Source organism: Musca domestica, unplaced genomic scaffold, assembly GCF_030504385.1.
Source record: "Musca domestica strain aabys unplaced genomic scaffold, Musca_domestica.polishedcontigs.V.1.1 1, whole genome shotgun sequence".
Classification (NCBI taxonomy): domain Eukaryota; kingdom Metazoa; phylum Arthropoda; class Insecta; order Diptera; family Muscidae; genus Musca; species Musca domestica.
Window position 1 is genome coordinate 7667916 of NW_026712114.1, and position 14286 is coordinate 7682201.

At 35.2% G+C, this 14286-nt stretch overlaps 3 protein-coding genes across 4 annotated transcripts; 1 reads left to right on the forward strand and 2 right to left on the reverse strand.

Moving 5' to 3' along the window:
• Positions 1-3794: 3794 nt before the first annotated feature.
• LOC101896730 (uncharacterized) lies at positions 3795-4446 on the reverse strand. The gene is made up of 2 exons (XM_005192033.3): positions 4331-4446; positions 3795-4255 (listed from the first exon to the last, which is right to left on the reverse strand). Exons 1-2 carry the CDS (start codon positions 4376-4378, stop codon positions 3839-3841), a joined length of 465 nt encoding a protein of 154 aa, XP_005192090.2. The 5' UTR covers positions 4379-4446; the 3' UTR covers positions 3795-3838.
• A 2764-nt stretch (positions 4447-7210) lies between these two features.
• Positions 7211-7867, reverse strand: LOC131802000 (uncharacterized). The gene is made up of 2 exons (XM_059121318.1): positions 7769-7867; positions 7211-7709 (listed from the first exon to the last, which is right to left on the reverse strand). Exons 1-2 carry the CDS (start codon positions 7811-7813, stop codon positions 7350-7352), a joined length of 405 nt encoding a protein of 134 aa, XP_058977301.1. The 5' UTR covers positions 7814-7867; the 3' UTR covers positions 7211-7349.
• A 1375-nt stretch (positions 7868-9242) lies between these two features.
• On the forward strand, positions 9243-9846 carry LOC131802028 (uncharacterized). 2 transcript variants are annotated; one of them, XM_059121386.1, is made up of 2 exons: positions 9243-9352; positions 9417-9846. In XM_059121386.1, exons 1-2 carry the CDS (start codon positions 9305-9307, stop codon positions 9780-9782), a joined length of 414 nt encoding a protein of 137 aa, XP_058977369.1. In that variant the 5' UTR covers positions 9243-9304; the 3' UTR covers positions 9783-9846. The 2 variants fall into 2 exon arrangements, with proteins under 2 accessions (XP_058977369.1, XP_058977387.1); XM_059121404.1 differs by having other exon boundaries at positions 9243-9337.
• Positions 9847-14286: the final 4440 nt, after the last annotated feature.

Consider the following 14286-nt stretch of genomic DNA (forward strand, 5'->3'; position numbering starts at 1 on the left):
TTTTTTACAAAACTTTGTAGATCCCCAGTACGTCTGACAATATTTGAGATATTAAATCACATCTAAGGCAAACTGAGTTTTCGAATAAAACCTGCATTTTGCCCCAAAAGAGTCATAATTTTGAGCAGTCGTAATATTTTGATTTAGAACACATCCAATAAAACGTAGACTATGTTCGAATTCGTATTTTTGTTTAACCCTTCCGAATGGTAAAATTTAAATAAATGTTTAAATTTCATACAAAGTCCAGATTTAGACTTGGCTAGTTTTCTTGCTACGATTTTTATCGTTCTCCTTTGAACTTGCCTCTTGAATTCATATTTTTGAATTATATTTTATTTCAGCAATTTGGTTCTAATCATTTCTTTTCCTGCCATTGATATTTATAAGTATGTATTTAAATTACAACATATCAGAAAATTTCCAGTACACGCCATTTTTGCCATTTATATTCCCTTACACCCATCTCTCTTAGAACAGATACTTGTCATAAGTAAATTTGACTAATCTAAATTCCGACAAAAATACAATAGAAATTTTACTTTTTTTGGTGTTGTATTGACATAAACGGTCCCTTGACAAGCCGACTGACTTTATAACATTTTCATACCCTCCACCATACTATGGAGGGTATATTAACTTTGTCATTCCGTTTGTAACTCCTCGAAATACTCATGTCGGGCCACAAAGTATATATATTCTTGATCAGCGTAAAATTCTAAGTCGATTTAGCCATGTCCGTTTGTCTGTCTGTCTGTCCGTCTGTCCGTTGTAATCACGCTATCTTTCTAACGAATTGAGATAGAAGGCTAAAATTTTGCACATGTGTTTATTTTTCCAGTAGGCAGGTTAAGACCACGTTTTCATATGGCCCCCATATAACGGTACCTACGTATATTCGGTATTTTGATGATTTTAGTGTTTTTATTCACCGGAATAGTTTCAAATTGCGTATTTAGAGCTCGTAATAGGAACTAAAGTCTGTGACAGAAAATTTTCTATGCTGGTCCAGGTCTTCGTATGGGCCCCACATACCAGTACCTCCCAATATTCTGTATTTTGACGAGTTTAGGTACAATACCCACCGTAATTGTTTGAGACGCGTATTTGAAGTTCGTCATGGATGCTACAACCTATGGCAGAAAATTGTCTATGCTGGTTCAGATCTTCGCACAGCTCCGATATAACGCTACCTCCTTATATACGATTTTTTGATGATTTTATCTACATTATTCACCGTTTATTTCAAATTTGAATATAGTAATGACTTATGACAAACGATGCCTATGTAGGTCCACGTCGTATAGAAACCAATTTAACAGCTATATTCGGAATTTTTAAAATTTTAACAGAATTTTTTAAGGATTTTATTTCCTAATTCGTTGTAAATGGTGGAGGGTATTCAAAGTTCGGCCCGGCCCAACCGACTGCTTTTTAACTTGTTATGTTTTCATAGAAGGTTTAATAGCTGAGACATGAGCATAATATTCATAGCATTAGAAGTTTTTTTTTTGCCAAATTTATCGCATTGGGATTCCCACTTGTTATTAAATTCATTCTTTAGGCAGAATTATTTTCACTATTAATTCAAATATTTCGTAACAAGTTTTAATTACATAGCAACAATATCAAATTTTTCGGATGCTTATTAATAATTATGTAACAGTTAGACATACTCATGTCAAACCACACTAATTTTTTCAAAAAATATTTAATTAAATATTATAATTCCTACAATTAACACATTTAAATCAATTTATCTTTAAAACACCAACGACTATAAAACAACCGTGAAATTTCCAAACCAACACAGACTTCAAGTTCAACGGCTATTGGAAGCAACAATGCATAAAATTATAATCGTGTTTCTATTCTTCTCTGGGGTTTTAGTATGGCCACAATTTTAGTTGATTTCAAACTGATGCTCAAATAAATTCTATTATTCTAGGTTCTTGCCAATCGGCCCGATTGGTATCCAGAAAATCCCACGGACATCGAGAAGGATTGTATGCAACAATATCCCATCAGTGCTGAAGCCAAAGCTGATATTCGCAATTTTAAGCTCACCGATACACCCAACATGAAATCCCTTTTGCTTTGTATTGCCAATGGACAAAATGTTTACTCGCCGGATGAGGATCTGGAACCGGAACGTATGGCATATAGTCTCTATAGAAGTCTGCATTTAGAATGCGAGTTGGATTTGGTGCGTGATTGCCTAGGGAATCATAAGGAGCACAGTGTTAATGGTAATCATGAAGATTTTATGTATCTAACGCTGGAATGCATATTCGAAGGAGCTCCCGGAAAATGTACGAACACAGAGTGATTTTGCTCAATTTATCTGTGGAATGTGTAAAGTTAAATCATTTAATTCATTGAAAAAATATTATGTGTTTGGAAAAAAAAGCTTGATAAATTAAATAACAATGCCTACCAATTTGTGACATGTTTTGGACCGAGTTGGCGATAAATTCATAATTCAAATAAGATCTCTGGTTGTAAAAAATGCTGTGATAAACAAAGTTAAAACAAGTAAAAAAGCAGTAAGTTCGGCCGGGCCGAACTTTAAATACCCTCCATCATTTGGAACGAATTTGGAAATTTTCAAAAAATAAAATCTTAAAAATAGCGAATATAGCCGTTATATTGGGTCTATACGACTTGGACCTACATAGGCATTGTTTGTCATAAGCCGTTACCATATTCAAATTCGAAACTTGAAATAAACGTTGAATAATATAGCTAAAATCATCAAATATTTAGGGAGGTACCGTTATATCGGAGCTATACGAAGACCTGGACCTGCACAGACAATTTTCTGTCATAGGCTGTAGTATCCGTTACGAATTTCAAATACCAAATTTGAAACAATTCCGGTGAATAATGTCGCTAAAGTCATCAAAATACCGAATATCGGGAGGTACCGTTATATGGAAGCTATATGATAACGTGGATCTACATGGCCCATGTACGAACTTAACCTGCCGACTGGAAAAATAAACATGTGTGCTAAATTTTAGCCTTCTATCTCGATTTGTTCGAAAGATTATCGTGATTACAACAGACAGACAGAAATCGCTAAGTCGACTTAGAATCTAGAATCTATCTTAGGTCTTAGAATCTAGAATTTATATTCTTTGTTGGGTCTAACATGAGTATTTCGAGGAGTTACAAACGGAATGACAAAGTTAATATACCCTCTATAGTATGGTGGAGGGTATAAAAAATTGTGTGTGCAGGCCCACGGCTTCGTATAGTCCCCATATAACGGTACCTCCGGAATTGTTTTTACCGAAATCGTCTCAAATGTCGTATTTAAAGTTCGTTATGGGTACTACAGTCTATGACAAAAACTTGTCTCTGAAGGTCCAGGTCTTCGTATAGCCCCCATATATGGACACCTCCCTTTATTCGGTATTTTAACGATTTTAGGTGCAATAATCACCGGAATTGTTTTGAAATTTCGTATTTAAAGTTCGTAATGGCTCCTTCATCCTATGTCAGAAAATTGTCTAGGCAGGCTACATTGCTAACATCGATGCAAACAGTTTTTCAATAATATAATGAATATTGAGATTTCTTCTCTTTGGCCTTGTAAAATTTGCTAAAATATTGGTTTGCAGGGGAATTTTGCATAAACTTGCACAAAGTACAGCTAAATCTAAAATTTGTTTAAAATCCGGACATTTCGGTAAGATTTAGATTTTTGATGAATTCTCGGACCTAACTGTATGAGGAGTATGTGTGTAGAGTGTTTGACTTGGTACAACTCCATTAACCAACACTATGCAAAGTTTTCAAATAAATTTATTTTAGTTTTTCACACAAGAACTGGTTATGCATTTATATCACACCCCTTCCATTCGGATGGAGGGCCATCCTTTTCAACCACTTCCGGACTTACTTCCTTCTCAAGGATACATTTGATAATATGGAATACCATTTCATCCTCTGGCTTAATATCTTTATACTTCGTAACACATTGTCCCACCAGTTGACGACGACATGTACGATTCATACCGATTCGATATAGAGCATATGCCAAACGATCTGCATTATAACCATTTTCACTTGTATAAACATTAAATCCCTTCGAAGCACACAAAACCAATTGCCGAAATGTTGGACTATCTTCGATGCGACCATGATCTATGTCATCGATTACGGCTTCCGGTAACTTATGTTCTTCCTTGCATTGTTGTAGGATACTATAAGCATTTGTGGGATACCAGTCGCTTTGACCAGCATAGACCTTTCGTTTTGTAAAAAAAGAAAGAACAACGTAAAGCTTTTATTGGGAAATTTATAAAAACTACAAAGAACATACCTGCATAAGATGCATGCATACAACTGATAACAGAATTAGTTTAAACATTGCTTGTATTTTACAGGAAGACTAAAATGCAAATAATAATGTGATTTTATTGACAGCCATATTTATATGGGAGACCTTTGATCTCAAGCAATCTTTACATATGTTTATTCCACGAACTGAAATTGTTATCAGTTCTTATAGTTAATCGACACTAGCTGACAACTTAAGCATTTTTTTGGGAAAACCCAGTAGATGTCATTAACAAATACCAAGTCTATTCGAAATACTAGAGTTGTCAAGTATTGTAAAAGTTATCCACACTTAATTTTTGTTATTTTGTTTTGTCTGATGGAGGAGCCCAACTGGCCATCTACTACCTGGAAGTCGGGAGTATGATGCAATCAACTACTGTTATGTGCCATAACTCTCATTAAAGGATATATATATGTGCGTCGACAAATTCCTCGGATTATCTTAGTTTATCGCATAACAGATATTCCACTAGAAAGCGAAACTCGCTCGCGAACAGCATTGATTGAAGAGTGGGAGTTTTTTCGAAATCAACTCTGAAACGTAATAGAGCGTAATTGCAAGTTGCCTAGAACTTGCAAAATAAAATGATTATTTATTCCTAAAAAAATACAAAACCAAAAATAAATAAGTAAAAATGTAACTAAGTTCGATCGGGCGAAATTTAAGTACCCTCCACCATTTTGAAGGAACTTGAAAAATTTCAAAGAAATTTCGTCGAAAAATACCACTCAAAGGAAAATCGTTATATGGAAGCTATACGTGCTCCTGGCGATATATATGGAGGCTATATGAAGACGTGAATTCCCCGTTATAGGTTGTAGTACTCGAGCTTACGAACTTCAAATATGAAATTTAAAACAACTTTAAAGCCTTGGGCACGCAAATATTTCGGCCGCAGACCTTGGACATTCCACAGGACTCAGCACGCGCCACCCAAGAATGCTTACAAAATGAGGTTCCTCGCTTCATTTCCAGCGCACAATGACCACCAAAATCTTCGCATACCAATCCGTTAGACTATTGTGTCTAGAGTATTTTGACAAGCAAGGTTGACATTAAAAAAATACCAAAGTGTTGATCACGTCAAGCAAGCGCTTCCCCGGAAATAGTTTCACTGGCCGTTTGAAGGCCATAATTCGTGCCAAACGTGAAATCTAAACTTATTCATAAATTTGATGCTATTTCCGAAATATTTTGCTTTTATTCAATAAAATTAAAAAAAATGTAAAAATTATGGCGTTTGACTTTATTGCAGTTTTTTATATTACCTTGTATACTGACACAACATCTGGTATGATATGTGTCGGCCCACCCCCTTTTGTAGCTCCCCTACAAAGGGTCACAATTTTCCATACTTATATCTTCTATCAACTTGGTATGTCTTAATATACTTCTCAACCACAGATCCGATGTGAATATGGTATTTATGGGCCAACTTCTGCTGGTAACTTCCCTACAAATATTCATTATTTTCATTATTCGCTTAAATCTGTCACATTGTACGAAATGGTACAATATTGGCTCACTCCTTCGGAACCTTCGCCATAAAGTGTCAAAAGTTTGAACAATCATAACGCAAGGCTGACGGTAAACATCTTTGTCCAAAACCTACTGATACATTTTAACTTTTTAGCTGCAATTTCAACAGAACTATCTTAAACTTCGCGTTTGGAGTTCGTAATAGACCCCACCTTCTCTGACAGATAATTGGCTGTAGAAGTCCATGACTTCGTATAGACCCATATAAGTGTAACACCTAAAATAGCGAAATATTAGAGCTGGTATGAATATAAGACACTCTTTGTGGTACCTCTGCCAGATCCGGAAATTTGTTTTCCTGTTGGTGTATTATACTAAATGTCTAGACAGTCGTAGGTTGAGGCTTCTGCAACCCGGTTGATACTTTCAATTCAAAAAAGTTGAACCACTTTTATACTGCAAATTACAAGTAAAAAACAGCCAAGATCGTCCGGATCGAAATTTAAATACCCTCTACCATTTTGAAGGAAATCCATCGAAAAATACTAAACTCAAGAGGTACCGTTATAAGGGGAAAATACGATATTGTGGGCCTATATAGACAATTCTCTTCGATGGGTTAAAGTACTCGAAACAAACTCCTGTTGTTGATTCTCAGACAATTTCATTGAAAAATTTTGCTACAATCATCAAAATTTGGGGAGGTACGATAGGGACAATTATAGACAATTCTCTTACAGGCGGAGAATTACCAAAGTACAAAGAACTCTTTGTGTAGAATTTAAGACAATTCCATTGAAAAATGTGGCTAAAATCATCAAAATACCGAATATCGGGGGAGGGGGGAGGGAGGTGCAGTTATATTGGGGCCATACGATATCGTGGACCAATATAGACAAATTTCTTTCAGAGGGTAAAGTACTCAGAAGGAACTCTTTGTGTGGATTTTCAGACAATTCCATTGAAAATGTGTCTGAAATAATCAAAATACCGAATATCGGGAGATACCGTTATATAGGGGCCATACGATATCGTGAACCGATATAGCCCATCTTCGAACTTGACCTGCCTGCACACAAAAAACTGGTCTGCGCAAAATTTTATCTTTCTATCTTATTTGACTCTAGCGTGATTACAACAGATGGACAGACGGACTGACAGAGCTGAATCGTATTAGAATTTTGCGCTGATTTGAATATATACTTTGTTAGGTTTAAAATTATTATTTCGATGAGTTACAAACGGAATGACGAATTTAATGGAACACATGGAATCAGAAGATGTCTATAGAATTTGTTCATTTTATAGAAGGACTTTTATGTCCAGGGGTCACGCAGAATGTCTTCTCTCTAAAAAAGATCGGTATAACTTTCAAGAAAAATTAATTATTAATAAATATATTTCCAAAACATTAAATCAAAGGATGGTTTATATTAATTTTTAAGAAAATTGAAAACAGTCATGAATCATATTTTATTTTCAAATTTTGCAGTTATTTTTCCGTTCCACTCCATATTTCTTACACTTTCTCCACCAAAACATTTTCATCCTCAACACACTTGGCCACATTGAAGACTTTAGTTCCTTCGGGTTTGACATCTAGATTCCTGCGTACACACTCTTCGACAGCACTGCGATTGTGTAAACGATTCATTTTCTCCAAGGCATATATCAGTCTAGCCGTATCGAATCCATTTTCGGACGTATAAATGTTCAAAGCCTTGGCGGTACACATAAAGAAACCAGATACTTCGGGACTATTCTGAATTATACCTTTCATTAAATTAAATTTAGTTTCAGCACTCAGGACATCATTGCATTTGTGTTGTGCAGCCGCTGGGTCTTTGGGATACCAATCATGGTCATCATCGGCAAGGGCCTTCAAAATGGTTATGGTTTATTTGGGAAAACTTTGAAAGATTTCAAAATTGTAAATACCTTTGTTAAAATAAGAGCTATGAAAATATAGATTATTTTGTTCATGACACGGAATGTGCTTAGCCAAACGGACGTCAATGACAACTGATGATAGTGAAATGTTGAGATTATTTTACAATGGAAAATATTGAAGAATGGAACTACCTATATATATATATATTGTTAAACCCTCCACCATAGTATGGAGGGTGTATTAAGATTGTCATTCCGTTTGTAACACCTCGAAATATACATTTTAGACCGAACAAAGTACATTAATTATTGATCAGCATAAAATTTTATGTTGATTTAGCGATGTCCGTCTCTTTATCCGTCTGTGGAATCACTCTAGCTTCCGAACGAATTGATAAAATTTTACTCAAATGTATATTATGTCTGCAGGATTTTTGGTATTTAAAATGGGCCATGTACGGTACCTCCCGATATTCGGTATTTTGATGATTTTATAATTATATGTGCAGGTCCGTCTTCGTATAACCCCATATGTAACGGTACCTCCCGATATTCGGTACTTTGTTGATTTTAGCGACATTATTCACCGGAATTCTTTCAAATTTGGTTCTTGATGTTCGTAATGGACGCTACAGCCTATGATAGGAGATTGTCTGTGCAGGTCCATGTCTTCGTATAGCCCCCATATGATGGTACCTCCCGATATTCGGTATTTTGATGATTTAAGCGACATTATTCACAGCAATTGTTTCAAATTTGGCATTTGAAGTTCGTAATGGATACTACAGCCTAAGAGAGAAAATTGTCTGTCCAGCTCCACGTCTTCGTATAGCCCCCTATAACAGTACCTCCTGATATTCGATATTTTGATGATTTTAGCGACATTATTCAATGGAATTGTTTCTAATTTGGCATTTGAAGTTCGTAATGGATACTAGAGCCTAAGACAAAAAATTGTCTGTGCAGCTCCACGTCCTCGTATAGCCCCCTATATAACGGTACCTCCCGATATTCGGTACTTTGTTGATTTTAGCGACATTATTCACCGGAATTCTTTCAAATTTGGTTCTTGATGTTCGTAACGAATGCTACAGCCTAAGACAGAAAATTTTCTGTGCAAGTCCACGTCTTCGTATAGACCCCATATAACGGTACCTCCCCATATTCGGTACGATTTTTTTAAGTTTCGAATTTGAATATTGTAATGGCTTATGACAAAAGTTACCTATGCAGGTCTATGTCGTCGTATAGACTCTAATATAACAGCTACATTCGGTATTTTTAAGATTTTAACAGAATTTTTAACAGATTTTATTATTTTTGAGAATTGCCAAAATCGTTCCAAGTGGTGGAGAGTATTCCAAGTTCGCCCCTGCCGAACTTGCAGATTTTTACTTGTTTGCTAATCACTATAATGCTAATTTTTCTTATCTGCTGGAATCTAAACAAAAAATGCAATTTCATATAATCTCAATCAATTTGTGTAAAAAAGGCTATATAAAATGCTTACAAAAGACTGGACCACGACTAGTTTCAATCTGTAACTACACAAATCTGTTCGGACCAAGACATTTTTTTTTCAATATGAACAAAATATTTGGTGTTATTATTTTAGAGGTAATTCTCTCACAGGTATTTATTTTGCTTTTCGCCTTAATCTATTTAGAAATTATTATTTTAACTCTCTTTGTCAAAGGCCCTTGCCGATGACCCACATGATTGGTATCCCAAAAATCCTGTAGCAGTGCATGAAAAATGCCGAGAAGAAAATCCACTTACGGAAGAAAGTCGAAATGATCTGGAAAAAGGTATTATCCATGCACATCCTGATTTGATTGCTTTCTTCCTTTGCACTGCCAAGTCCATGAATTTCTATACTACGCAGAATGGATTCGATGCGAATAGATTGATATATGCCTTAGAGAAAATGGATCTTTTACATAATCGCAACGCTGTCGAAGAGTGTGTCAAGAAGAATAAGGATGTTACTCCCGAAGAAACGAAGGTGTTTAATGTAGCCAAGTGCATTGAAGATGAAAATGTGTCCGGGGAAAAACATTGAAATTTGTTTGTTGAACAGAAATTAAATTCATAAAAAATAATAAATTGTGTGAATTACTAGCTGACCGGGCCGTAGTTTTAGTCATTAAGACATATTTTTTAAAGCATAATAATTTACAGATCTGGCTAATATAAGTGGCGCAATTTTTTTTTTTTTCAAATAATAACTCGACTAATACTTTAAGGAACCTGATCCCATTTTTTACCCATAGGTTTTAATTAAAGAGTTAGAAATTTAAATGATATAGCACATCTAGCACATCTATATAGCAAATGTTTATAGTAGCCTCATTTAAGAACTAAGCTTAATTTTTATACCCTCCACCATAGTATGGAGGGTGAAAATTCTATGTCGATTTAGTTCTGTCCGTCCGTCTATGGAAATCACTCTAGCTTCCAAAAGAAATGAAGTAGGTTGATAAAATTTTACTTAAATGTGTATTATGTCTGCAGGACTTTTGTTATTCAAAATGGGTCATGTAGGTCCACATTTTGATATAGTCTTGAAGTTCGTAATGAATACTACAGTCTAAGACAGAATATTGTTTGTTCAGGTCCACGTCTTCTTATAGCCCCCATATAACGGTACCTCCCGATATTCGGTATTTTGATGATTTTAACAAATTTACTCACCGGAATTGTTTCAAATTAGGTATTTGATGTTCGTAATGGATACTACAGCCTATGACAGAAAATTGCATATACAGGCCCAGGTCTTCGGATGGTGCCCACATAGTGTAACCTCCCTATTTACCGCATTATGAGAATTTTAGCTACATTATTCACCAATATTATTTTAAGTTTCGTATTTGAATATCGTAATGTCCTATGAAGGAAATTTCATTTTCAGGTCCTCGTCTTCGTATAGGCATTCGGTATTATTATGATTTTTTAAGATTTTTTTTTGAAATTTACAAATTTCTTTAAAATGGTGGAGGGTATTCAAAGTTCGGCCCGGCCGAACTGTTCAAATAAATTTCAGAAAATTTTTTAGAAAGAATAAAACATCCTTTAAAAAGATTATAGGTCAAACCACGATATGGTATGATCCTCATATGAACGTGTCGCCTGATTTGAGGTATTTCCGGGTTCATGGCCACTTTTTTTAATTGATCTGGTCCTTATTTGACATCTTGGCTCCAATTGGGTTGCAAATCTCTTCACAGAAAAATTTCAATGTTGGTCAATAAGTCGTAGTACGTATAGGAACCTCCTGATGTTAACTATTTCAAGTGTCTGACCACATTTTCCAATCGATTTAGCCTAAAATGCGGCTACTTTGGGAGTAGAAAACCATCATAGAGAAAAATTGCAACATACGTACATATTGTCATATTGTCTTAATATAACAGACCCACCGATATATAGTGATTATAATCGACAAAAAGACGGACATTGCTTAATCGTCATTTTTACTATAATCAAAAACATAGACTTTATGGGGGGTCTAACGCACAATTTGAGGTTATATGGTAATGGGTATGGAAGGGTATATAAATTTGACCATTCTGAAATTATTCTGCCCTCAATTATGAGGTGCACAAATCCCATCTTCTAAATCTCAATTTGTTGCACATTTGAATCGGAAATGTTGCTAAGCCCATTACAATACAAAAAAGTAAGATAGCTGTAAATTCGACCGGGCTGAACTTTGAATACGCTCCACCATTTATAACGAATTTGGAAATTTTCAAAAAGATAAAATCCGTTAAAAATTCTGTTAAAATCTTAGGGTCTATACGACGACGTGGATCTGCATAGGCCACTTTTGTCAAAAGCCATAAAAATACTCAAATGCGAAACTTGAAAAAAATCTGTTTATAATGTCGCTAAAATCATCCAAATACACAATATCGGGAGGTACCGTTAAATGGGGGCTATACGAAAACGTGGTACTGCAAAAACAATTTTCTGTCATAGGCTGTGGTATCCATTACGAACATCAAATACCAAATTTGAAACAATTCCGGTAAATAATGTCGCTAAAATAATCAAAATACCGAATATCGAGAGGTACTGTTATTTGTTGGCTATATGAAGACCTGCACAGACAATTTTCTGTCATAGGCTGTAGTATCCGTTACGAACTTCAAATACCAAATTTGAAACGGTTCCGGTAAATAATGTCGCTAAAATCATCAAAATACCAAATATCGAAAGGTACCGTTATATGGGGGCTATACGAAGACGTGGACCAACACAGTCAATTTTCTGTCTTAGGCTATGGTATCCCTTTGGAACTTCAAATATCAAATTTGAAATATTTTCGGTAAATAATGTCACTAAAATCATCAAAATACTGAATATAGGAAGGTACAGTTACATGGGGGCTATACGAAAACGTGGGACTGCACAGACAATTTTCTGTCTTAGGGTGTAGTATCCCTTTGGAACTTCAAATACCAAATTTGAAATAATTCTGGTGAATAATGTCGCTAAAATCATCAAAATACTGAATATCGGGAAGTACAGTTATATGGGGGCTATACGAAGAACATTAGGAACATCAAATTGTAAATTTGAAACATTTCCGGTGAAAAGTGTGACACAATTCATCAAAATACCGAATATTTGGAGGTAATGTTATATGGGAACTGAATCAAAATTTTGACCTACATTGCAAGGAACACATGCGGCCAATTTATAGCAAATTTGGGTTAAAATTGTGGCTAAAGCAGCAAAAACCTTAAATCTGTCGGAACAGTTATATGGCCATACCAAATGTCCTGCAGACCTAACACACATCTGAGTAAAATTTTATCAACCTACTTCAATTCGTTGGGAAGCTATGGTGATTTACACAGACGGACGGACGGCAGACAGACGAACAGACATCGCTAAGTCGAGAAATTTGTAAAAATTGTACTAAATTTCTAATATGGAACCATTTGGTTGGATAGAGCTAAACATTTGAAATTTTGTATGAGAATCAAGGTTGGAAAGTAAGTTGGATATATGGAGATGGTTTTGGAAACATGTACTAAGTGTGTGAACTGTACTAAATTTGGAACAGTTTGGTTCAGGGTAAACGGATAAGCTGGAATTCTGGAATTTTGTATGGTTGTACCTGTTGGTAGTAGGGGTGTGATAAAAATATAGTTTTGGAAATGTGTACTACAATTGAACGAAAAGTTCTAAAGAGTTCTAGATTTGATACAATTTGGTATTGGTTGAGCAGATAGTGCCGGAAATCTGAAATTTGGTTTTAGGGTGTAGCCGGAATTTATGGAGGTTTTGGAAATGTTTACTATTATTTTTCAAAAATACTAAATGGTACTAATCCCCAAATTTGATATTGATGTCTCTGTTGGTATCTGGGATTGCGATATGGAGATGGTTTCGGACGGACGATAATTAGCGGGTAAAGTAGACCCTAAATTTTATGTAAGAAATATCCACTAAACCGCGAATATTTTCAATCCCAACCAAATCACAAATACATTAAAAGATCACTTCTGTCCATTACAGTGATGCTAATAGCCAAGAAATCGGATATATAGCAAATAGGTACAATATATATGTAAAAGAATTGATCTTATTTATTCTGTTTATAAATCAAGGACCGCTGGGCCGATTTTCACTATACGCGTCAATTCGGAATGGTCTCTTGCCAGAAAGCGAAAAAATCTAAGAATATCACGGAAATATATACCAATAAAAAAGTGAATATCGTTTGTCGATTTTTTTCAATTTTGTCATATTTTTTATTGCCTGCGATTTTTTCAATTTGACTTACAATTTTGATTGTAAATTTTCTAATTTTTTAAACCCTCACCACTACGCAATTATCGTCCGATTCTCACGAAATTTTGCATGAGGGTAGGGTTAGGGTCAGAATTAAAGCCTATTGTTCTTAAGATGTACATTTAAAGGTGCAAATGGACTAAAAAAAAATAATTTTTTCTAATTTTGTGGTCGCTCTATAGGCCACAATTGAAAACTAATCGACACGGAATTTCGCATCAGAAGAGAGTTAAGGATAGGGAGGAAGTCTAGCATTTTGGATGACCATTGGATTACATTTAGCTGTAAAATATACCACAACTTTCGTGTGAAATTGTTTTGAATACTTAACAACACTACGGTGTGCGTAAATATTGGCCAAATTCTTCGGGTCAAAAAACTAAGGGTAACCTCTGGGCGGGGCTCTTTGACATTAATTCAAAAACGAAATGTTCCAAAATGGATTTGGATATAAGGGGACTTCGATCCAATTGTAGTCTTGTAGGGTATCACATGGTCGGCCCCGCACGACTATAGCCAGCACGAACACTTTCCGAAGAAAAATTAATTAAAACAAGTTAAAACATATCAGTCGAATTTGCCGAGTTCTCTTATGATTATTCAAATTGTTGACCCTCTATGAATTAGGCTCCGAAGGAATGGTCCAATATTGCCCATTTCGTATCGGACGTAAGTAGATATGATATAAATATTGCGACGTGTCAGGTTTGAACTATATCGATTGCTTCTTTCATTTTATTTGAGATACGTGATCAGCAACA